This window comes from Setaria viridis, chromosome 5, assembly GCF_005286985.2.
Source record: "Setaria viridis chromosome 5, Setaria_viridis_v4.0, whole genome shotgun sequence".
NCBI lineage: Eukaryota > Viridiplantae > Streptophyta > Magnoliopsida > Poales > Poaceae > Setaria > Setaria viridis.
Genome location: NC_048267.2, coordinates 28157726 through 28176495, shown reverse-complemented (window position 1 = coordinate 28176495; position 18770 = coordinate 28157726). Strand labels below are relative to the sequence as shown.

At 44.5% G+C, this 18770-nt stretch overlaps 1 protein-coding gene across 1 annotated transcript; it reads left to right on the top strand.

Moving 5' to 3' along the window:
- The first annotated feature begins 5870 nt into the window (after nt 1–5870).
- LOC117859293 (ABC transporter G family member 36) lies at nt 5871–13132 on the top strand. Its single transcript, XM_034742507.2, has 22 exons — nt 5871–6412; nt 6493–6613; nt 6738–6826; nt 7055–7139; nt 7369–7522; nt 7652–7728; nt 7838–7891; nt 7983–8073; nt 8170–8471; nt 8551–8832; nt 8922–9238; nt 9329–9489; nt 9574–9840; nt 9928–10178; nt 10265–10597; nt 10673–10963; nt 11122–11205; nt 11293–11426; nt 11668–11895; nt 11981–12152; nt 12254–12508; nt 12597–13132. The coding sequence occupies exons 1-22, from the start codon at nt 6054–6056 to the stop codon at nt 12852–12854; spliced, it is 4365 nt and encodes a 1454-aa protein (XP_034598398.1). The 5' UTR covers nt 5871–6053; the 3' UTR covers nt 12855–13132.
- The last annotated feature ends 5638 nt before the right edge of the window (nt 13133–18770 follow it).

Below are 18770 nucleotides of genomic sequence, written 5' to 3'. Positions count from 1 at the left end.
ACCAGATAAAATTTTCCTGCACAATCATTTATTTTCGTGTTATATTCAACCAATGGATAGCTATTGTGACAAGTATTGGATCATAGAATAGGGAAGCACCTTCAGGCGGATGAAGAAACTTGTCGCCGTACTTGATCAATGCATCTTTGAAGACTCTCATGTCATGCACCGATCCAGGCCATCTGGCGACAACAAAAGTAAATCTCATGTCGAAATCACATATTGCTAATACATTCTGGTTGGTGTACCCATGTCGTCCCGTATGTTGAACAACCTTATCCACTAGCACAACAATAGGCACATGTGTTCCATCTATTGCTCCAATGAAATTATCAAAGTAGGGGGAGAGCCGTGGTGATTGCAGTCTATGATGCACGGTACTAAATGTTGGGTCCAATGGTCTAATGATATCACCTGCTAGGTTGCAAACACTACGCAATACTTTCTCAAACTTTCTACTGCATGTTTCAATTGACCTAACAAAACGATCCTTAACTTGCCTCATGCTTTGAGGGGCACCGCAAATCCACACAAACATAGCTAAAGACTCTACTGATGTCATCCTCCTTGTTGACTTTAACCCATAAGATTGGACTAGGATATTGTGTAGCCTATCAAACACATCCCTACTCATCCTAAACATGTTGTAGCAAGATGTTCTATTTCCTAGTGTAGTAATAACCCATTCATAACCAGTTTGGTTTGCAACCCTATATTTAGCTTTGTTTAGGTATGTGTTGTAATAATACATACCGACAGCTGCACAAATAGTAGCAAGTGCCCTCCTCCTCCTCCCCCTTCTTTTCAGCCACTCTTCATCGGAAGCAGACGACGATGAAGAGTGATCAGTAGGAATCTGTACAAACAAAATAAAAATGATCAGACTTCATGAACACAAATCACAAATAACTAAAATGGCTCACAAATACAACACATGACACATAAATCTTATCATAAATATAACAGATAACACACAACTGGGATGACAAATATAACAGATGTCACAAGTCTGATGGGTTCACAAAATAAAATTGCTCACACATAACAAGGGTTCACAAAACAAGATAGTTCAAATAGTTCAAACATTATTTTCGGTTCCTCTCAAGCAACTTCAATCTAAGTGGTCAGTAGCTTGACTTGTTCCTGATGCACTTCATTTTCAGCCATGTCAACCTAGCTTCATTTGTGTTAATGTTGGAAAAAACAGTTCGGTTGTATCTTGTGGCAAACAACTCAGTGGCCATGAAAAATTCTTCTGTACCATCTGATGCTCCACATTCCCTTGCCATGTTGATGCTTTGTTCTATCTCATAATTTTCCCTTTCCTGAATTTTCCATCTTTCTTGCATCTCCATCTCCTTTTCCTTCCTCCTGTATTCCATCTCCATCTCCTTTTGCTTCATCCTTGCTTCCATCTCCATTTCCCTCTGCTTCATCTTTAACTCCATCTTAACTCTTATTGTGTTTGAGTCTTCAGAGGTGTCAGCTTGCATGGTGTGGACAAGACCCTTGAATATGTGTAGGAACTGATTTTTCCCCTTCTTTAGCGGACTAGATGCTGTATCTTTTGTGCTAGAACTCCTCTTGCGACTGCTATTACTCAATGGGCTTGCATAGACATCAGTTCCATCTTTGTCAAGGTCAAGATCATCTTCTGGTACATCAGTTCCATATTTCTCAAGGTCAAGATCATCATCTGGTACATCTCCAGGTACGGTCGACGAATTCCCATCCACAACCACTTTCTGGTACATCTCTTGTAAGTCATCAATATAGTATGACATATATCTTGAAAATATCATGCACTCTGAACTCTGTAATACAAAAGAAAACAGCAATTAAGATCTTTCACAAACATATAACCTTATACTGAAATTTCTTCAGGAAACCAAAATACCTTAATGTTATTTTTCCACCACTGCTCGTCAGCTATAATGGCACCATTTTCTTTTCTACCTAATCCTGACTGTGACATTGCAAACTTATAGAATTCATAAAGTTTCTTGCATTGTGTCCATCTATTTCTGAATTGTTTGGGGGCATGGTTCAGGTTTGTCCTTTCTTTGAATTTTTGTACAATTTCTTTGTAACCCCTTGTATTCATCTTCCTACCTGGGCAATTTCCTAGCCTTATTTGCTCGACAAATAGTTCACAAAAGATACCGGTATTTTTTGCGCTCCAATTTGTCTTGTCATACTTGTTCTAACACATAACATGGGAAGATAAATATAGCTCAAATTGTTCTTTTCTAACACACATGACTATGGAAAGGTAGCTAAGATAAGAATGCTTACAAAAGGTAAGGAGTCAACATCTTCATCATCCATCTCTTCTTCATCCACCGTATTTGTGAACGATGGAAAGTTTCTTGCACCTGAATTAGATGTGCCACGTCTGCAGCCACTGAATTGAGATAACCTTCCCCGTACTGGTGGACGAAGGGGAGGACTTGCACCTACAGTTTTGAAAATATGGTCCAAACAATAAGCACACAGTTAAATAGATCATGATTGTTGCACACACTTTATGCACACACTTCATGGAAAAAAATCAGATCAGGACTGAGTTTGAATTCTTAATTGAGTCAAATAACTAAATTGTATCAAATAACTTAATCAGAATTGTACATTAGAATTGCACACACTCAATTCTGATTGTTTCTAAATGGAGTGAAATAACTAAATTGCACACACAAATAACTAAATTAGAAATAACTAATTGAGTGAAACAACTAAATCAGAAATGTACATTAGAATTGCACACAATCAAGTCTGATAGTTTCTAAATTGAGTCAAATAACTAAATTGCACACACAATTCTAATTGAGTGTGCAATTCTAATTGAGTCAAATAACTAAATTGCTTCTGATTAATTGCTTCTGATTAATTGTTTCAAGTTCTAATTGAGTCAAATAACTAATTGAGTGAAACAACTAAATCAGAATTGTTTGTGAATTCTCGTCAAATGCCTAAATTGTTTGAAGGCTCCCAACATTAGAATTGCACAACACATGGCATCTACAACATTTGTACAAACAACTAACCATACCTACAGTAGCATTGGACATTAGCATTGGAACATGTCTAAATTGTTTCAATTCTCCCAATAGTAGCATTGGACAAGACATGTACAATATATCTAAAAGTCTCCCATACAAATGAACCATACCATAATCATGATGAAGGAAAGAATGTGAACCTGCGGGCGGCGAATGTGAAGCGCTGACACTCTTTCCACGGGCACGGCGACTACCTCGTGTAGCACTCCTTCCCCGGCCGATTGGAACACCACTTGCGCTTTGACGGGGAGGTTGAAACGAGCCTAGTCTCCCGCCATCGTCACGCCCTCTTCCACAATTGAGTAATGCCGAGTACTCATCAATGTAGGGGAATTTCTCTTGCTGCAAGTTGATATCAAGATTCTCCATCCCAACCCTCCCCAACGATACACTAGGAGCTGCCCGTGGTTGCTGCGGCCATTGGGACAGGAGCTCCAACTCATCGGGGTCGGGGACACCAGGGGGTTGAGGGAAGGATGGACCTGTCGAGGATGAGGCCCCCTGCGAAAAAAAAATCACGGTAACCGTCCATGATTTCAGGTTTGGGGTTGGGTTGCGGAACACGGCCGGCGGCGGATCGAGATGTGGCTGGAGGGCCTCGACCGGCGGCGGATCAAGATGTGGCTGGAGGACCTTGGCCGGCAGCGGATGGAGATTCACTTGGATTGAGATTGAACAGGGGGTGGGGCGCCTTGGAGGTGCAGGGCCCGTCGGTGGCGTCGATGCAGAAGGGGGCGGCGCCTTGGATGCGCAAGGGGCCGTCACTGGCTTCGAAGTGCATGGCCCGTCGGCGGCGTGGGTGCGCAAGGGGGGGACGGCGGCAGGCGAAGCTGAATAGTGAGGGGGCGGCGATGGCGGGGACTATGCAGAGGTGGGCGGCGGCGGATAAGGTGCTGTGGCAGGGCTGTCGCCGGTGAGACGGAGGGATGACGCAGGGGCGGAGGGAGTGGAAACGATCGGAGAAGAGGTGGCGCAGGGGCGCCGACGGAGGGATGGCGCAGGGGCGCCGCCGCCAGGGATGGCGCACGGGACGCAGGGGAGCGAGTTCTGGTGGAGAGAACGAGAGAGAGAAAGGGGATATGGGGGGAGAGAGTGCGGACGGGGGGAGAGAGAAAGGGGATCTAGGGGGAGAGAGTGTGGACGGGGGAAGAGAGAAAGGGGGAGTAAATGAGGGTAGGGGTAAAGAGCACCTCATAAGCAAAATAAGCAGCTCTTGTGTTGCTTATGTGCTTATTTTAAGCAACCTCATAAGCAAGAGTGATTGGTTTCATAAGCAACTTATTTGCTTATTTTAAGTTGCTTATGCATAAGCATGTGAAACCAAACAGGCCCTGAGAGTTATAGTTTCATTTCATCCCATCTCTTATCTAGGGCCTGTTTGGATACTCTGTGTTAAAGTTTAACAAGTGTTAAAGTTTTAACACTCTCAAATAGAGTGCTAAAGTTTAACATATTGGGGTGTTTGGATGGTGTGTTAAACTTTAACACCTTTGGTGGAAAATGACTCCATGCCCCCTCATTTATGGCCGGCGAAGAGAGAGGGAGGAGAGAGAAGGGGGTAATGGTGGAAAAAAGTGGAGAGGGAGCCCACTTTTAGGCCCTGTTTGGGAAGGGGGTGTTAAAGTTTAACACCCCACTTTTAACACTTTTTAACACTTTCCTATCCAAACACTTGTGTTAAAAGTTGGGTGTTAAAGTTTAACACCCCATTTTTCATAAACACATGGAGGGGGTGTTAAAACTTGCTAAAGGTGTTAAAAGTGGTCCCCCTCTCCACTTTTTCCCAGGTTAACCCTTCTCTCTCCTCCCTCTCTCTCCGCCGGCCATAAATGAGGGGGCAATGGAGTCATTTCCCACCAAAGGTGTTAAAGTTTAACAAGTTTAACAACTTTTAACACCCCCTTGAGGTGTTTATAAAATTGGGGGTGTTAAACTTTAACACATCCCTTTTAACACATGTGTTTGGGAGGCAATGTGATAAAAAAATATTAAAAGTGGGGTGTTAAATTTTAATACCCCATATCCAAACAGGACCCTAATCAAATACTTCCACATCATGCATGAGCTAAATTCTATCACTGACGTTGGAAAACATAAAATGAAACCTTGCATTGTAGGAGTTATTTCATTCTTGATTTCATCATGCTATAGATGATGTGGCAGTTTTGTAAAGAGCGAAATGTGCCATATCATAAATTCTTCATGGATATTTAAACTTTGCGACACTGACAACCGTGTAACAATATTTAAAAAAACAATCGTTTAACAAAAAGCCAACATTATTAGCCTTTGTTTTTTTTTTCTGGCTTAGGTTTGATGGTCACGCAGCTGAAGAATCTTGATTCTCCAGCTCGATTGGTCAGTTTCACCCCACGAGCTGTCCCAACTCCTAATTGACAAAAGATGGCTGCAAATTCGCTTGGCGTTGATGCTGCCGCGCAGGATCATGCACAGGCGTGCGACCGTCAACGGGTCGCGCGCGTCTCCTTCTAGAAGGTCGCCTGCTTAATTAAATCCTCCCCGCTATGCCAGTCAACAGATCCTCTTCCATTTTCCCATACGAAAACAGCTCGCCTTCTAGAAGCGACAAGCGGCCAGCCCTGCGCCCCTGCCCTGCAGCACAAGCAGCGACCGCACCAGGCGGCCAGGCGCCCGGGGCGGCGCGGGTTCGGCGCGGCGAGGTGTCTTGGCAGCCAAGCGGCCTCCCGGACCCCACTCCTCTGACCGTCACGACCGCGAGCCAACCCGGTTTCGTTCCGTTCCAACGCATCACCCCTACAAAAACCCCCACCGAGGTGCTCTCTCCGCCTCGGCAGCCTTCCGCCGTTAAACGGGGAAAGCGCACGCACGCACCCCAAGAAGAACGCACGGGAATCCGCTCGGCGTTGGAGCGGGATTGGCAGGGGATTAGCATTTAGGAATTAGGAGGCGGCGGCGGGGGAGAAGCCGAGTAGGAAGAGGAGGAGGAGGAGGAGGAGGAGGAGGGGTACGGAGATGGACGCGGCGGGGGACATCCAGAAGGTGGCGAGCATGCGGCGGGGGGACAGCGGGTCCATGTGGCGGCGCGGGGACGACGTGTTCTCGCGCTCGTCCAGGGAGGAGGACGACGAGGAGGCGCTGCGGTGGGCCGCACTCGAGAAGCTGCCCACCTACGACCGCGTCCGCCGCGCCATCGTCCCGCTCGGCCTCGGCGGCGACGGCGCCGAGGCCGCGGGCGGCGGGAAGGGGGTCGTCGACGTCGACGTGCTCAGCCTCGGCCCGCAGCAGCGCCGGGCGCTGCTGGAGCGCCTCGTGCGCGTCGCCGACGAGGACAACGAGCGCTTCCTGCTCAAGCTCAAGGACCGCGTCGACAGGTACTGTACTAAGCCGAGCCCTCGCCCGCTCCGCCGCGGTTCACCCTCGCCCGCGTGTTTGACGATTTGGGTTGGCGCAGGGTCGGGATCGACATGCCCACGATCGAGGTGCGGTTTCAGAACCTCGAGGCGGAGGCCGAGGTGCGCGTCGGCAGCAGCGGCCTCCCCACCGTTCTCAACTCCATCGTCAACACGGTCGAGGTACGCGCGCGGCCATCGCGCCGGTTCGTTCGTGCGTTGTGAGATTTCCGCCTGTGTATGTGATAGCGAAGGACGATTGCTGATTTTGAATTTGCGATTGGTGTGCGCCTCTTGTTCGACTCAGGAAGCGGCGAACGCGCTGCACTTACTGCCCAGTAGGAAGCGGACGATGCCCATCCTCCACGACGTCAGCGGAATCATCAAGCCTCGCAGGTAGTGGAGTAAAATGTTCGCTCTTCGTGTTTTGTTCTCCTTATTAAGCATGTCAAATTGTTTTCTTACCTACAGAGATGATGAGATGTTCCTTTCAACATCTAGAATAATCCTATTGGTGTTTGTCTTGTGTTGGAGACTGGATTATTTAAAGTAATCTGGGACTCTAAGGATTCGATTTCTTCTCTTCTTCAACCAGTCAACCTCACGTTCTTTACGTTGGTGCAGGATGACCCTTCTGTTAGGCCCACCCGGATCAGGGAAGACCACTTTGCTGCTCGCGTTGGCCGGAAGGCTTGACAAAGACCTCAAGGTAGTGAAAATGGAGTGCCATACTGCAGTTATTTGCAATGATTATGCCTTCGAGAAACCAATCTGTATCCCCTCGTTACCGCATTTCATCAAAATCTCTTTTGTTCTCAACTTATGCACAAAAATGGGCAGCCAAGATTAGAAACAGAGCACTTTAGGTCGGCAACTGCTGAAATGCTGTAAGGATTAGCAAAAATATACAGTGCCTAATGTGATGAGATACTGTGCAGGTTACGGGCAAAGTGACCTACAATGGGCACGAGATGACGGAGTTTGTTCCAGAGAGGACGTACATCAGCCAGCATGACCTCCACATCGGAGAGATGACTGTGAGGGAGACGCTTGCATTCTCAGCACGTTGCCAGGGTGTTGGCTCCCGCTTTGGTACAATTCTGAGCAACTAGTCACGCGAGCACATGCATATTCATTTGTTCGGCTTGCCTACTGTGTGGGATTTGCATGGTTTCGCTGATATGCTTATCAGGTTTAGCTCCTTTCCTTTTATGTTGTTAGATATGCTGACTGAGCTATCGAGGCGAGAGAAGGCGGCCAATATCAAGCCTGATGCTGATATTGATGCATTCATGAAGGCAAGCGAACCCTAAATCCAGTAGATCTCCCATCTTTTGATTATATTTTCATGAATTTTTAACCAAAAGAATCAAAACTGAGTACGGTTTTCCTGCTTAATTTAATTAGGCATCTGCAATGGGCGGGCAAGAGGCCAATGTGGTCACTGACTATATTCTGAAGGTACATGCAACTTTTAGTCTCAATCACGACTAATTCTAGTTTCTAGATTGAATTAGCCATGTCTTAATTATGTACACATTACTTGCTGCAGATATTAGGACTAGAGATATGCGCGGACACAATGGTAGGGGATGAGATGCTCAGGGGCATATCTGGTGGACAACGAAAACGTGTTACAACCGGTAAACAGTCCTTTATAACGATTTTAGCTCAAGAACATTGGCTTTTCTGAAGTACTTTATGAGTTCTGAATGATATCATTTGGATGTTTCCTGTAGGCGAGATGCTGGTTGGTCCAGCCAGGGCGCTTTTTATGGATGAGATCTCGACTGGGCTTGATAGCTCCACTACATTCCAGATCGTGAACTCACTCAGGCAGTCCATCCACATCCTCGGTGGCACAGCTGTCATCTCCTTGCTTCAGCCAGCACCTGAGACATACAATCTGTTTGATGACATCATCCTCCTCTCAGATGGCCAGGTTGTGTACCAGGGCCCTCGAGAAGAAGTTCTTGAGTTTTTCGAGTCCCTGGGTTTCAGATGCCCTGAGAGGAAGGGTGTTGCTGACTTCTTGCAAGAAGTATGTGTTGCGCCACCATATTTCAGTATATACATGCATAAAGTTCTTTTGACCATATCTCCTTTGAAATGGTGAGCAGGTGACTTCGAAAAAAGATCAGAAACAGTACTGGGCGCGGCGTGATGAGCCCTACAGGTTTGTGCCGGTGAAGGAATTTGCAACTGCGTTCAAGTCATTCCACGCTGGGAGGGCTATAGCAAATGAACTTGCTGTTCCATTCGACAAGAGCAAAAGCCACCCAGCCGCACTAACCACCACGAGGTATGGTGTGAGTGGCAAGGAGCTGCTGAAAGCAAACATAGACAGGGAGATCCTTCTCATGAAGAGGAACTCTTTTGTCTACATGTTCAGAACTTTCCAGGTAAGTGACGAGTCCAAAAGTATGGTTGATTAGCATGTAAGTAAGAATAACTGAAACATGACTGACTCCTTTGTGCTATGGCATTACAGCTGATGCTGATGTCAATAATTGCAATGACTCTCTTCTTCCGAACGAAGATGAAGCATGACACAGTGACCGATGGGGGCCTCTACATGGGTGCTCTCTTCTTTGGCGTGCTTATGATCATGTTTAATGGTTTCTCTGAGCTGGCACTCACTGTCTTCAAGCTGCCTGTATTCTTCAAACAGAGGGATCTCCTTTTCTTTCCGGCATGGTCCTACACTATACCCTCATGGATCCTCAAGATACCTATCACATTTATCGAGGTTGGCGGTTATGTGTTTTTGACATACTATGTCATTGGATTTGACCCAAATGTCGGCAGGTGAGATCTGCGTGTTTAATGTGTATCCTTACCATTCTTATTACTCTGGCAATGTAATGTGAATGTTCTAACAGTAGTAGTTGCCTTCAGGTTCTTCAAGCAGTATCTGCTTCTGTTAGCAGTCAATCAGATGGCAGCAGCACTCTTCCGGTTTATTGGTGGGGCAGCGAGGAACATGATTGTTGCTAATGTCTTTGCGTCGTTTATGTTGCTTGTTGTCATGGTGTTGGGAGGATTTATTCTAGTAAGAGGTAAGTGCTCTTATTTCTCTCATTGTTATTCTTTCCAATGCAGCTTCTTCATAAACCAATGCTTCTTTGTATTTCGTCTTGCAGAAAAAATAAAGAAATGGTGGATCTGGGGCTACTGGATCTCCCCAATGATGTATGCGCAGAATGCCATTTCAGTGAATGAGATGTTGGGGCACAGCTGGGACAAAATATTGAATGCCACTGCCTCCAATGAGACCCTAGGTGTGCAAGTCCTTAAGTCCCGTGGAGTTTTCACAGAAGCAAAGTGGTACTGGATTGGCTTTGGTGCAATGGTTGGGTTCACCATACTCTTCAATGCTCTCTTCACTCTTGCCCTTACATACCTTAAACGTGAGTAATTCCCAAACTGGATTATTCATTGTTCCTGGATTTTACAATATCGGAACCTGTTAATGATTTTTTCTTGTTTTTTCCCAGCATATGGCAACTCGCGGCCATCAGTATCTGAAGAGGAGCTGAATGAGAAGCATGCCAACATGAAAGGCGAGGTTCTGGATGGCAATCACTTGGTATCTGCAAGAAGTCATCGATCAACAAGAGCCAACACTGAAACTGATTCAGCAATCGGGGAAGATGATTCTTCCCCAGCTAAAAGGGGGATGATCCTTCCATTTGTCCCGCTTTCACTCACGTTTGACAACATCAGATACTCTGTTGACATGCCACAGGTGAAATATAGAAAACTGTTTCTTTTACACTATCAACGAAGGTAATTCATCCCAGTTTGTAATCTTGGTTGTGAAATTGAATTCAGGAAATGAAAGCACAAGGTGTACAAGAAGATCGTCTGGAGCTCCTCAAAGGTGTCAGTGGGTCTTTTAGGCCTGGTGTGCTGACGGCACTAATGGGCGTCAGTGGTGCAGGAAAAACTACTTTGATGGATGTGCTGGCTGGGAGAAAGACAGGTGGATACATTGAAGGAGACATCAGCATTTCAGGATACCCGAAGAAACAAGAGACCTTCGCGCGCATATCAGGATACTGTGAACAAAATGATATCCACTCGCCACAGGTGACAGTCTATGAGTCACTGCTTTTCTCAGCATGGCTCCGGCTTCCCAAGGATGTAGATTCAAACACAAGAAAGGTCAGTTTCACAAAATAGTTGTCTTCCACCATCAGTGGATACTTGGTAGATAGTTGCTTACCTTTATGTGTGCAGATCTTCATTGAGGAGGTGATGGAGCTTGTGGAGCTCAAACCACTGAGGGATTCTTTGGTTGGACTTCCTGGAGTGAATGGCCTGTCAACTGAGCAGAGGAAAAGGCTCACCATTGCTGTGGAGCTTGTTGCAAATCCGTCAATCATCTTTATGGATGAACCAACCTCAGGGCTTGATGCCCGGGCAGCTGCAATTGTGATGCGGACGGTGAGGAACACTGTCGATACTGGTAGGACGGTGGTCTGCACGATACATCAGCCTAGCATTGACATATTTGAAGCATTCGATGAGGTCAGTGAGATTTCACATAAGATATTTCTTCCAACTACCCTCTACTCACTTGGTACCTGTCCTAGATTAGTCATACTGGTTTTGCTGTGGCTGTGGTTTTCTAACCTTGAACTATGATGCAACTTGCAAGGTCTAAAATGTTTGATTAATGCCTGCAGCTTTTCCTGATGAAGCGTGGTGGAGAAGAGATCTATGCTGGTCCACTTGGCCATCATTCTTCAGAGCTTATCAAGTATTTCGAGGTAAAATGATATTACAGGAATCTGAAAACCCATCTATTGAAATTCTTTAAAATTATTACGAAAATCATGTGGTTTCATATTTTCCAGGGGATTCAAGGGGTCAGCAAAATTAAAGATGGCTACAATCCGGCAACATGGATGCTGGAAGTGACTACAGTCTCTCAGGAACAGATTCTTGGTGTGGACTTCAGTGAGATATACAAGAACTCTGAACTGTACCAGTAAGTAAATTCCAATCCTACCTAGTAACTTCATCTTAAAGAGTAACAACTAGGAAAAATGCTAAACAACTAAAAATTACGGTAGGCCAATGTTTTGTAACTTGCCATACTAAAGTTATCCAGCAGAATTAAGTACCGCCAGGGTACATGCTGACGCACTTCGCACTTTTCACTATTACCAACCTTACCTTTTCCAGGGAATTTCTTCAGTAGATGATGTATTGCTCATTATGTTTTACAGGAGGAACAAAGCCTTGATAAAGGAACTAAGCCAACCAGCACCAGGTTCAAGTGACCTGCATTTCCCTAGCAAGTACGCGCAGTCTTCCATCACACAATGCATGGCTTGCCTGTGGAAGCAGAACCTGTCATACTGGAGAAACCCTCCTTACAATACCGTTAGGTTCTTTTTCACCACCATCATTGCTCTTCTCCTGGGCACCATCTTTTGGGACCTTGGTGGCAAAGTGTAAGTCATGCTGAACTGTACCATTGCTTATGGAAAACAAGTGGTGACCTTCAAAATTTTATTGAAATTTTGCTTCTTAATCCAGGAAAACGTCACAAGACTTGTTAAACGCCATGGGATCAATGTACTCTGCGGTGCTGTTCATCGGTGTCATGAACTGTACCTCAGTTCAGCCAGTGGTGGCTGTGGAGCGGACTGTCTTTTACCGTGAAAGAGCTGCGGGCATGTACTCAGCTTTCCCATATGCATTTGGCCAGGTGAATGGTTCTCCAGGAAATCAATTCCATACTGTCCTTTTCTGCTGCTGGTTGTCCCATATTATAGAGAGCATGCCACTGATCGACACGTGTCCTGGCAGGTTGTCATCGAGCTCCCTTACGCATTGGCTCAAGATATCCTATACGGTGTCATAGTGTACTCGATGATCGGCTTCGAGTGGACGGCTGCCAAGTTCTTCTGGTACCTCTTCTTTGGGTACTTCACGCTGCTCTACTTCACATTCTACGGCATGATGGCCGTCGGCCTGACACCAAACTACCACATCGCCTCGATCGTGTCCTCAGCGTTCTACGCCATCTGGAACCTCTTCTCTGGGTTCATCATCCCGCGTCCTGTAAGCCCTCGTCATGACCCTGTTCTTACTCTTGTTTACCAACCATTTCCACAGCTCATTTCCATTCTTTTGCCATCGCTACGTTCAGAGAGTGCCGATTTGGTGGAGGTGGTACTGCTGGATATGCCCCGTGGCGTGGACGCTGTATGGGCTGGTGGTGTCGCAGTTCGGCGATATGATGACGGAGATGGACAACGGCAAGACCGTGAAGGTGTTCATCGAGGACTACTTCGACTTCAAGCACAGCTGGCTGGGGTGGGTTGCCGCAGTGGTCGTGGCGTTCGCGGTTCTCTTTGCTGCCCTGTTCGGCTTCGCCATCATGAAGCTCAACTTCCAGAAGAGATGATTACGATATTCGAGCTAGGAATGATGTCCTGAACAAGGGATTTTACATTGGTTCGGTCGCAAGTAACATTTGGTTGTGCATATTAGCGGGGTACACCATGTCTATAGATTCATTAATTAGTTATAAGCTATAGAAGCTTTCGTGTTTCTTTTTAGGAGGATGATGGCGTAGTATTTTGTAAAGAGTATTTCACTTCTGGTAATTTTTGTAAGCTGAGTAGCGCATCGCAATGCACTATCAGTTGGAGAAGGCAAGGAAAACACTTCATGCCTCGTTCATCTTTTTTGTTGGGCCTACATTGATATCCACTATTCAGAATACTGCAAGAACATTACGAAAGAATCTTAAAACCTGCTCTTGCTTCCATGTTTCTTTGGTTGATCTGTGCCCACAGAACAGAGGACAACCAACGAATCATGCCAGAGAAATCATCACGCTGACCTTAGCCTTCGGCATCTCTGCATTGGCTTCAAGCCGTGGTGTTTCACCGGTGGACGAAACCGTTTGCTGCATCTTACAGAAAAGTATGCAAGCGTAAAAGAAGAAAGAGAGCACATAGCAGGAGGATATCATGGCATTAATTTAGTAAGTAGGCTGGGAGACTTGGAGTTCAAGATTGCAGGGGATGATAGATTTTCTGCGGCGACATAATCTGGAATGATACCATGAGTCTTGATTAGACAACCCTAAATAGCAACTAGTCATGTTGGCAAGCGATACGAAAGATCGTTAACTTGAAATAATGATGAGATGCGAATTAATTACCTTACTATGCTCAAAGTAGCATGGCACAACGCATTGAGCCAAATAAAAAAAATACAATATAATCTAAAATCAAATTGGTCGCATCCAATATTAAATTCAAATAATTTTTTTATCATAATAGTCATCTATGCACTTTATAACTTTTTTGCTTAGGAACTTATTGACTTTTGGGTGTTAATAGATATAGTTGACGGATTGACGTGCTATGTTAACTGATCTTGGTTTTGATAGAGGTAAAAGATAAAAGTACCGATGAATGAATAGTTCAATCATATTTTGTGAGTTTATGAAGTGAAACCCAAGTTCAAAAAATAATAGAGCTACCATAAATGAATATAGTATACAAATTTTAGTTCTTTTATACATAGAAAAAAAATAAATGTATTTTTTACTTTCCATATAATATAACTGCAAATTATAGAAAAACTCACCATTGAATTTTTTTTAAAAATGATCATGAGACCCACTCAACCGTACTGTGGATCTCACCAAATAATGTGTGGGTCCTACTAAAGAGTACGTGGGTTTATATGGGTGCCATATGGGTCCCATCTAAATAGTGTGGGTCTCACATAAATAGTGTGTGGATCCTACTGAACAATATGTGGATTCTACATGGACCATAAACATGAGGAGGTTTTAAAGCTAGAAACTTTAGTATACGTATTAGGAGCATGCCCGCACGCCATATTTTTTTTAATTTCACTGAAACCAGGATCGACACATGGGCATGGTGCAGGCCAGGTGTCGTGGTTAGGGTGTCGAGGTGGCTATAGGATGATGCTGCCGTGCTGGGACGGGAAGAAGGGCATGGCTATTGATGGCAATGCAAGCGAAACGACACTAGTAGAAAGGACACTAGTAGAGAATTGATCTTCCATCCAGATGCTACCAACCGGGACAAAAGGGGGGCGTCTTTTGTCCCGGTTAGAATTTCTAACACGGATAAAAGGGGATCTTTTGTTCTGGTTGGAATTTCCAACCGTCCCCTATAAATCCAGAAACTCTTCTTCTTCCTTCACCCAGAGCCACTCCACCTAATCGAGAGTTTCATCCTTCTCTTCATAGCGAGCAAGCAACCTTAGGGGAGGTGCTGCCTGAATTTTTTTCCTCATTTTTATTGGGATTTCATTCATCCAAAGTGTTGTAAAGGATAGCTACTTCATCCTCCCTTCATTTATTATTATTATGCTTTATTTTATGCTTTATAGAGGGAGAAAAATGAGTTTTTTTAGAATGAGGGAGAATGGAGAGGATTTTTATTTATACATGTTTTTGAGCTAGAATTTGATGGATAGCTTGCTTGTTATATATGATTTGTATTAGTTAGAAGAACTTGATCAATGCTAGGTATGGAAAAAAATAGAGTAAATGTGTTTTTAATATTTAGTCATTGCAATAAAATTAAGGTAAATAAATTGTAGGTGTAAGAAATAGAATTTGATCATTGCTACAATTTTTCATGTCACGGTAACAGTAATTGTATTTCTTTGGTAATTTAACAATAATTATATTTCTTTGACCAATAATTTATTTATCTCATTTTTATTGCAAGAACTAAATATTATAAACATACTTACTCTATTTTCCCCCCTACCTAATATTGATCAAGTTCTTAATGTAATATGAAGCCCTATGTTCATTTTCCACGTAATACGATGCAGATAGATCGGCAATGGATGTATCACCTCCGTTTCTCCAATCCCAGATAACAGTGTCTGCAGATGGCATAAAAGTGCTTACACTATTCTTTGCACATAACTCAATCTTCTACGAAGTCTATGGAGAGTCACCTCCATTCCTCCTATACCAGAAAATAATGGTAGAATAGAAGAGTTTCGAATCCACAAACTCGAGTTGAATATCATAAAAAAATCTTGAAATAGTATTCCAAACGCCTTTTGGAGCCTAATTCTCATAATAGAAGTATGGCGGCCCAATAGCTTGTTTAGGCAGAGATCTGTTCACTGACCTTGACCCATCGGCTTTTGGTTGGTTTTGGCTTGCCAAAATGGGTCATGCTCAGTGAACAGATCTTTTGCCTGGACGGGCTATTGTGTGCCACCGTACTTCTATTATGAGAATGTGACACTTGCTCCAAAAAATATTTGGACAATTATTTCAAGATTCCTTTATGATATTCAGCCCGAGTATGTGGATTCGAAGATCTTCTGTTGTATCTTTTTTTTTCTGGTACTGGATATGTGGAGGTGACTCTCGATAGATTTTGTAGAAGATTGAGTTATGTGCAGAGATGGCTTGGAGGGAAAATATTATACTATGTTGTACCATTATTTTAGGATAATTGACTACATGAACTAAAGTGCGAAGCATCTATAATGTTTAGTGTATATGTATCTTTAGTGAATGTTATGAATGTTGATTGGTGTAATTTTCATGTGAATTGTTTTTATCTTTATAAAGGTTGTTTGGTGTAAATTATGAATATTGATCAAGCTCTTTATCTAATACGAAGACCTATGTCCATTTATCACGTAATAATTTATTTATCTAATATTTTTTGCATGGACTAAATATTGATTCTTTTAAGGGGGAGGGGCTGTAACACCTAGTGCTATTAAAAGCCTAAGAAGATCATTAAGAGGTTAGTGATGAAATTTTGATTAAAAGGAGGTATTATGGGCCAAAGTCAAATTTGAGTTAAATTTGACAAAAAAATCAAATTCAAGATTCAAATTTTGAAAAATTTGACAAAAATATGGAATCAAGACTTGAAGGTATTTAGAATTCAAAAGAATCAAGTTTGAAGTCAAATTCAAGTCATAGGCACCTCAAATGCATGGTCAAAGATGAATTGACTTAAGTTACTATTCATTGTCTGAAAATACGAGTTTGAGATTAGTAGCAATCAATCAATTTTGGATTTAAATTCTGCAAGAATTTTCATTGGAGCTGGGAGATGTTTTTGAACACAAGTGTACTTGGCACTATTGTGAATCTAATGGACATGTTGTTGGCCAGAGAAAATAGAGAATTCATATTTTAAATGAGGCTCAAGAATTGAAAGTAGTGCAGTTTTTGGTTCAGCCACTGAAAATCAGTTAACTCTGAAAACAGTTAAGAATGACCAACTTTAAGCTTGAATTTTGAGAGATTTCATGTTAACAACTTGGATCTTTTTGAAGCCTAAGTGTTCTTGAAGGTTTGGTGGCCAATTTGAAACAGTGGTTGGACAGGGAAAGAGAAGAATTCAAATTTTTATCAAAGCTCAAAGTATGAAAGTTACACTGCTAACGTGCCTGATGAAACTGAATGGCAAAGTCAATTCAGTTCAAAAGAACAGTGCAATATGGCAAATTTTGAGCTTGAATTTTGAAAGATTTGGTGTATAAGGGTTGGGCTCTAAGATGAAAAATGGAATCCCTATCATATGATTGACAAATTCCAGTAGTTGTTGGGCAACAGAAACCGATTTTGAATGGTTGAATTGGAGCTCAAAGATCTCACATCGAACTGTCAGGTGGAGTCTGACGAAACTGAATGATGGAGGGGTGATTCAGTTAACTGACAAAACCCTAGCTCGACATTGGAGTTAAAATTCAAGGTGATGGAGTGATCTTTTGATCCCGATGCAAATCAATCAAATGGAGAACACATGATCCTCTCCAACTTTGCTTAAAGGAATTCTTCAAGTTTGACTTACAAAATGGGCACAATTTGATGCCTGAGTTCGGTGGAATTTGGTGAAAGAAAGGAAGAACAGAGGAGGTCGGGTGCAGCACGGCTGTGCACCACCGTGCCACGCACCGCAAGAGCAAGCTCCCACGAAGGCAAGCAAGCAAGCAGGACGTGGTAGGCGAGAGGCGGTAATTTTTCATATAAATCACCGCTCCTGCCGCCAGCTTTATCCGTTTACTGCATCGCCATTTTCACTGTGCTCTGTTCTTCGTCCGCTCCGGTTGCCGCCTAGCTCCGCTGCCGTCTCGCCACCACCAGCGATTTTGCTCCGCTAGAACCACCACCGTGAGCTCCTCAACCCGTCCCACCAGTCATCGTCCAGTCCCATCCACCACCGCTGTTATCCCCGCCATCTTCTTCTCCAGAACCGGCCACCGCTCCGCCTGGTAAGGGCGCCGCCATGGAGGTCTAGGTTGCAAGGTCTCAGACATTGTCTAGGTGTTTTGGGGTGTCACGCATGAGCTAGGAAGTGTTCTCGTGGGTCTTGTTGGCTTAGAGTAAAGCCAGCATGGTCGAAACGCGTGCGCCGTCGCGCGTTGGCCATGGCCGCCGCCGTAGACCCCTTTGCTCCGGCCGCGGTGAGCTGCTGCTTAAGAGCGCGCTAGGTTGCTGTTGGGATACGAGGTAGGCTACACTAGCGCAAATCAAAATTTCTACCGCGTAAACCAGGAAAATTGCCGTATAAGGATCACGGGATTACCACTCGACGCACTACTGGTGCGGAAGATGTAGATTCGCGTCGATGTAGCGAAGTCGATCAACGTAGTCGTACGTAGTCGATCACGTCGACGTCCAGCAGCTCCTCAGCAGCTCGTCCACATGTAGCAAGATCTCCCTCGTGCCGCGGCTCGTCGTCGGCTCGTCGTGGCTCGTCGGCGGCTCGTCGTGGCTCGTCGACGGCTCGTCCAAGTGCTGCAGGCGCAACACCTCCAAGGTATCTACACGTGCAGGGAGGAAGCGTCGCAAGCCGGCTGCTAGATCTGTGAGTTGCAACAGGCGAGGGCGTGAGAGGCGCGACAGATGTGTTTCGCCAAAAGGTGTAAACCCTAGGGCGCCCCTACCCCTCTATTTATAGAGGTTCCTAACGGGCCTCTGGGTCCGAGGCCCATTAGTACTTCTAAACCTAATCCAACTCGGATCACATCCGAATTGGGCTTCCAGCCCCTTAAGTGTGCGACCCTATGGGTTCGGATACGTATAGACATGGCCCGAGTACTCCTACTCGGCCCAAGAGTCGGTAGCGGCCTCTAGCAAGACGTGCCAACTCCTATACGCACACGAAGATCATATCAGACGAACCATCACAACATTATATACATGCTATTCCCTTTGCCTCATGATATTTGGTCTAGCTTCAAGCCGACCGCTCTTTCTCGATCCTATGATTCAGAATCCCTTTGTAGGTTAACTCTTAACCGTACGTAGCATGGCCATGCATTTTCGGATCCGATC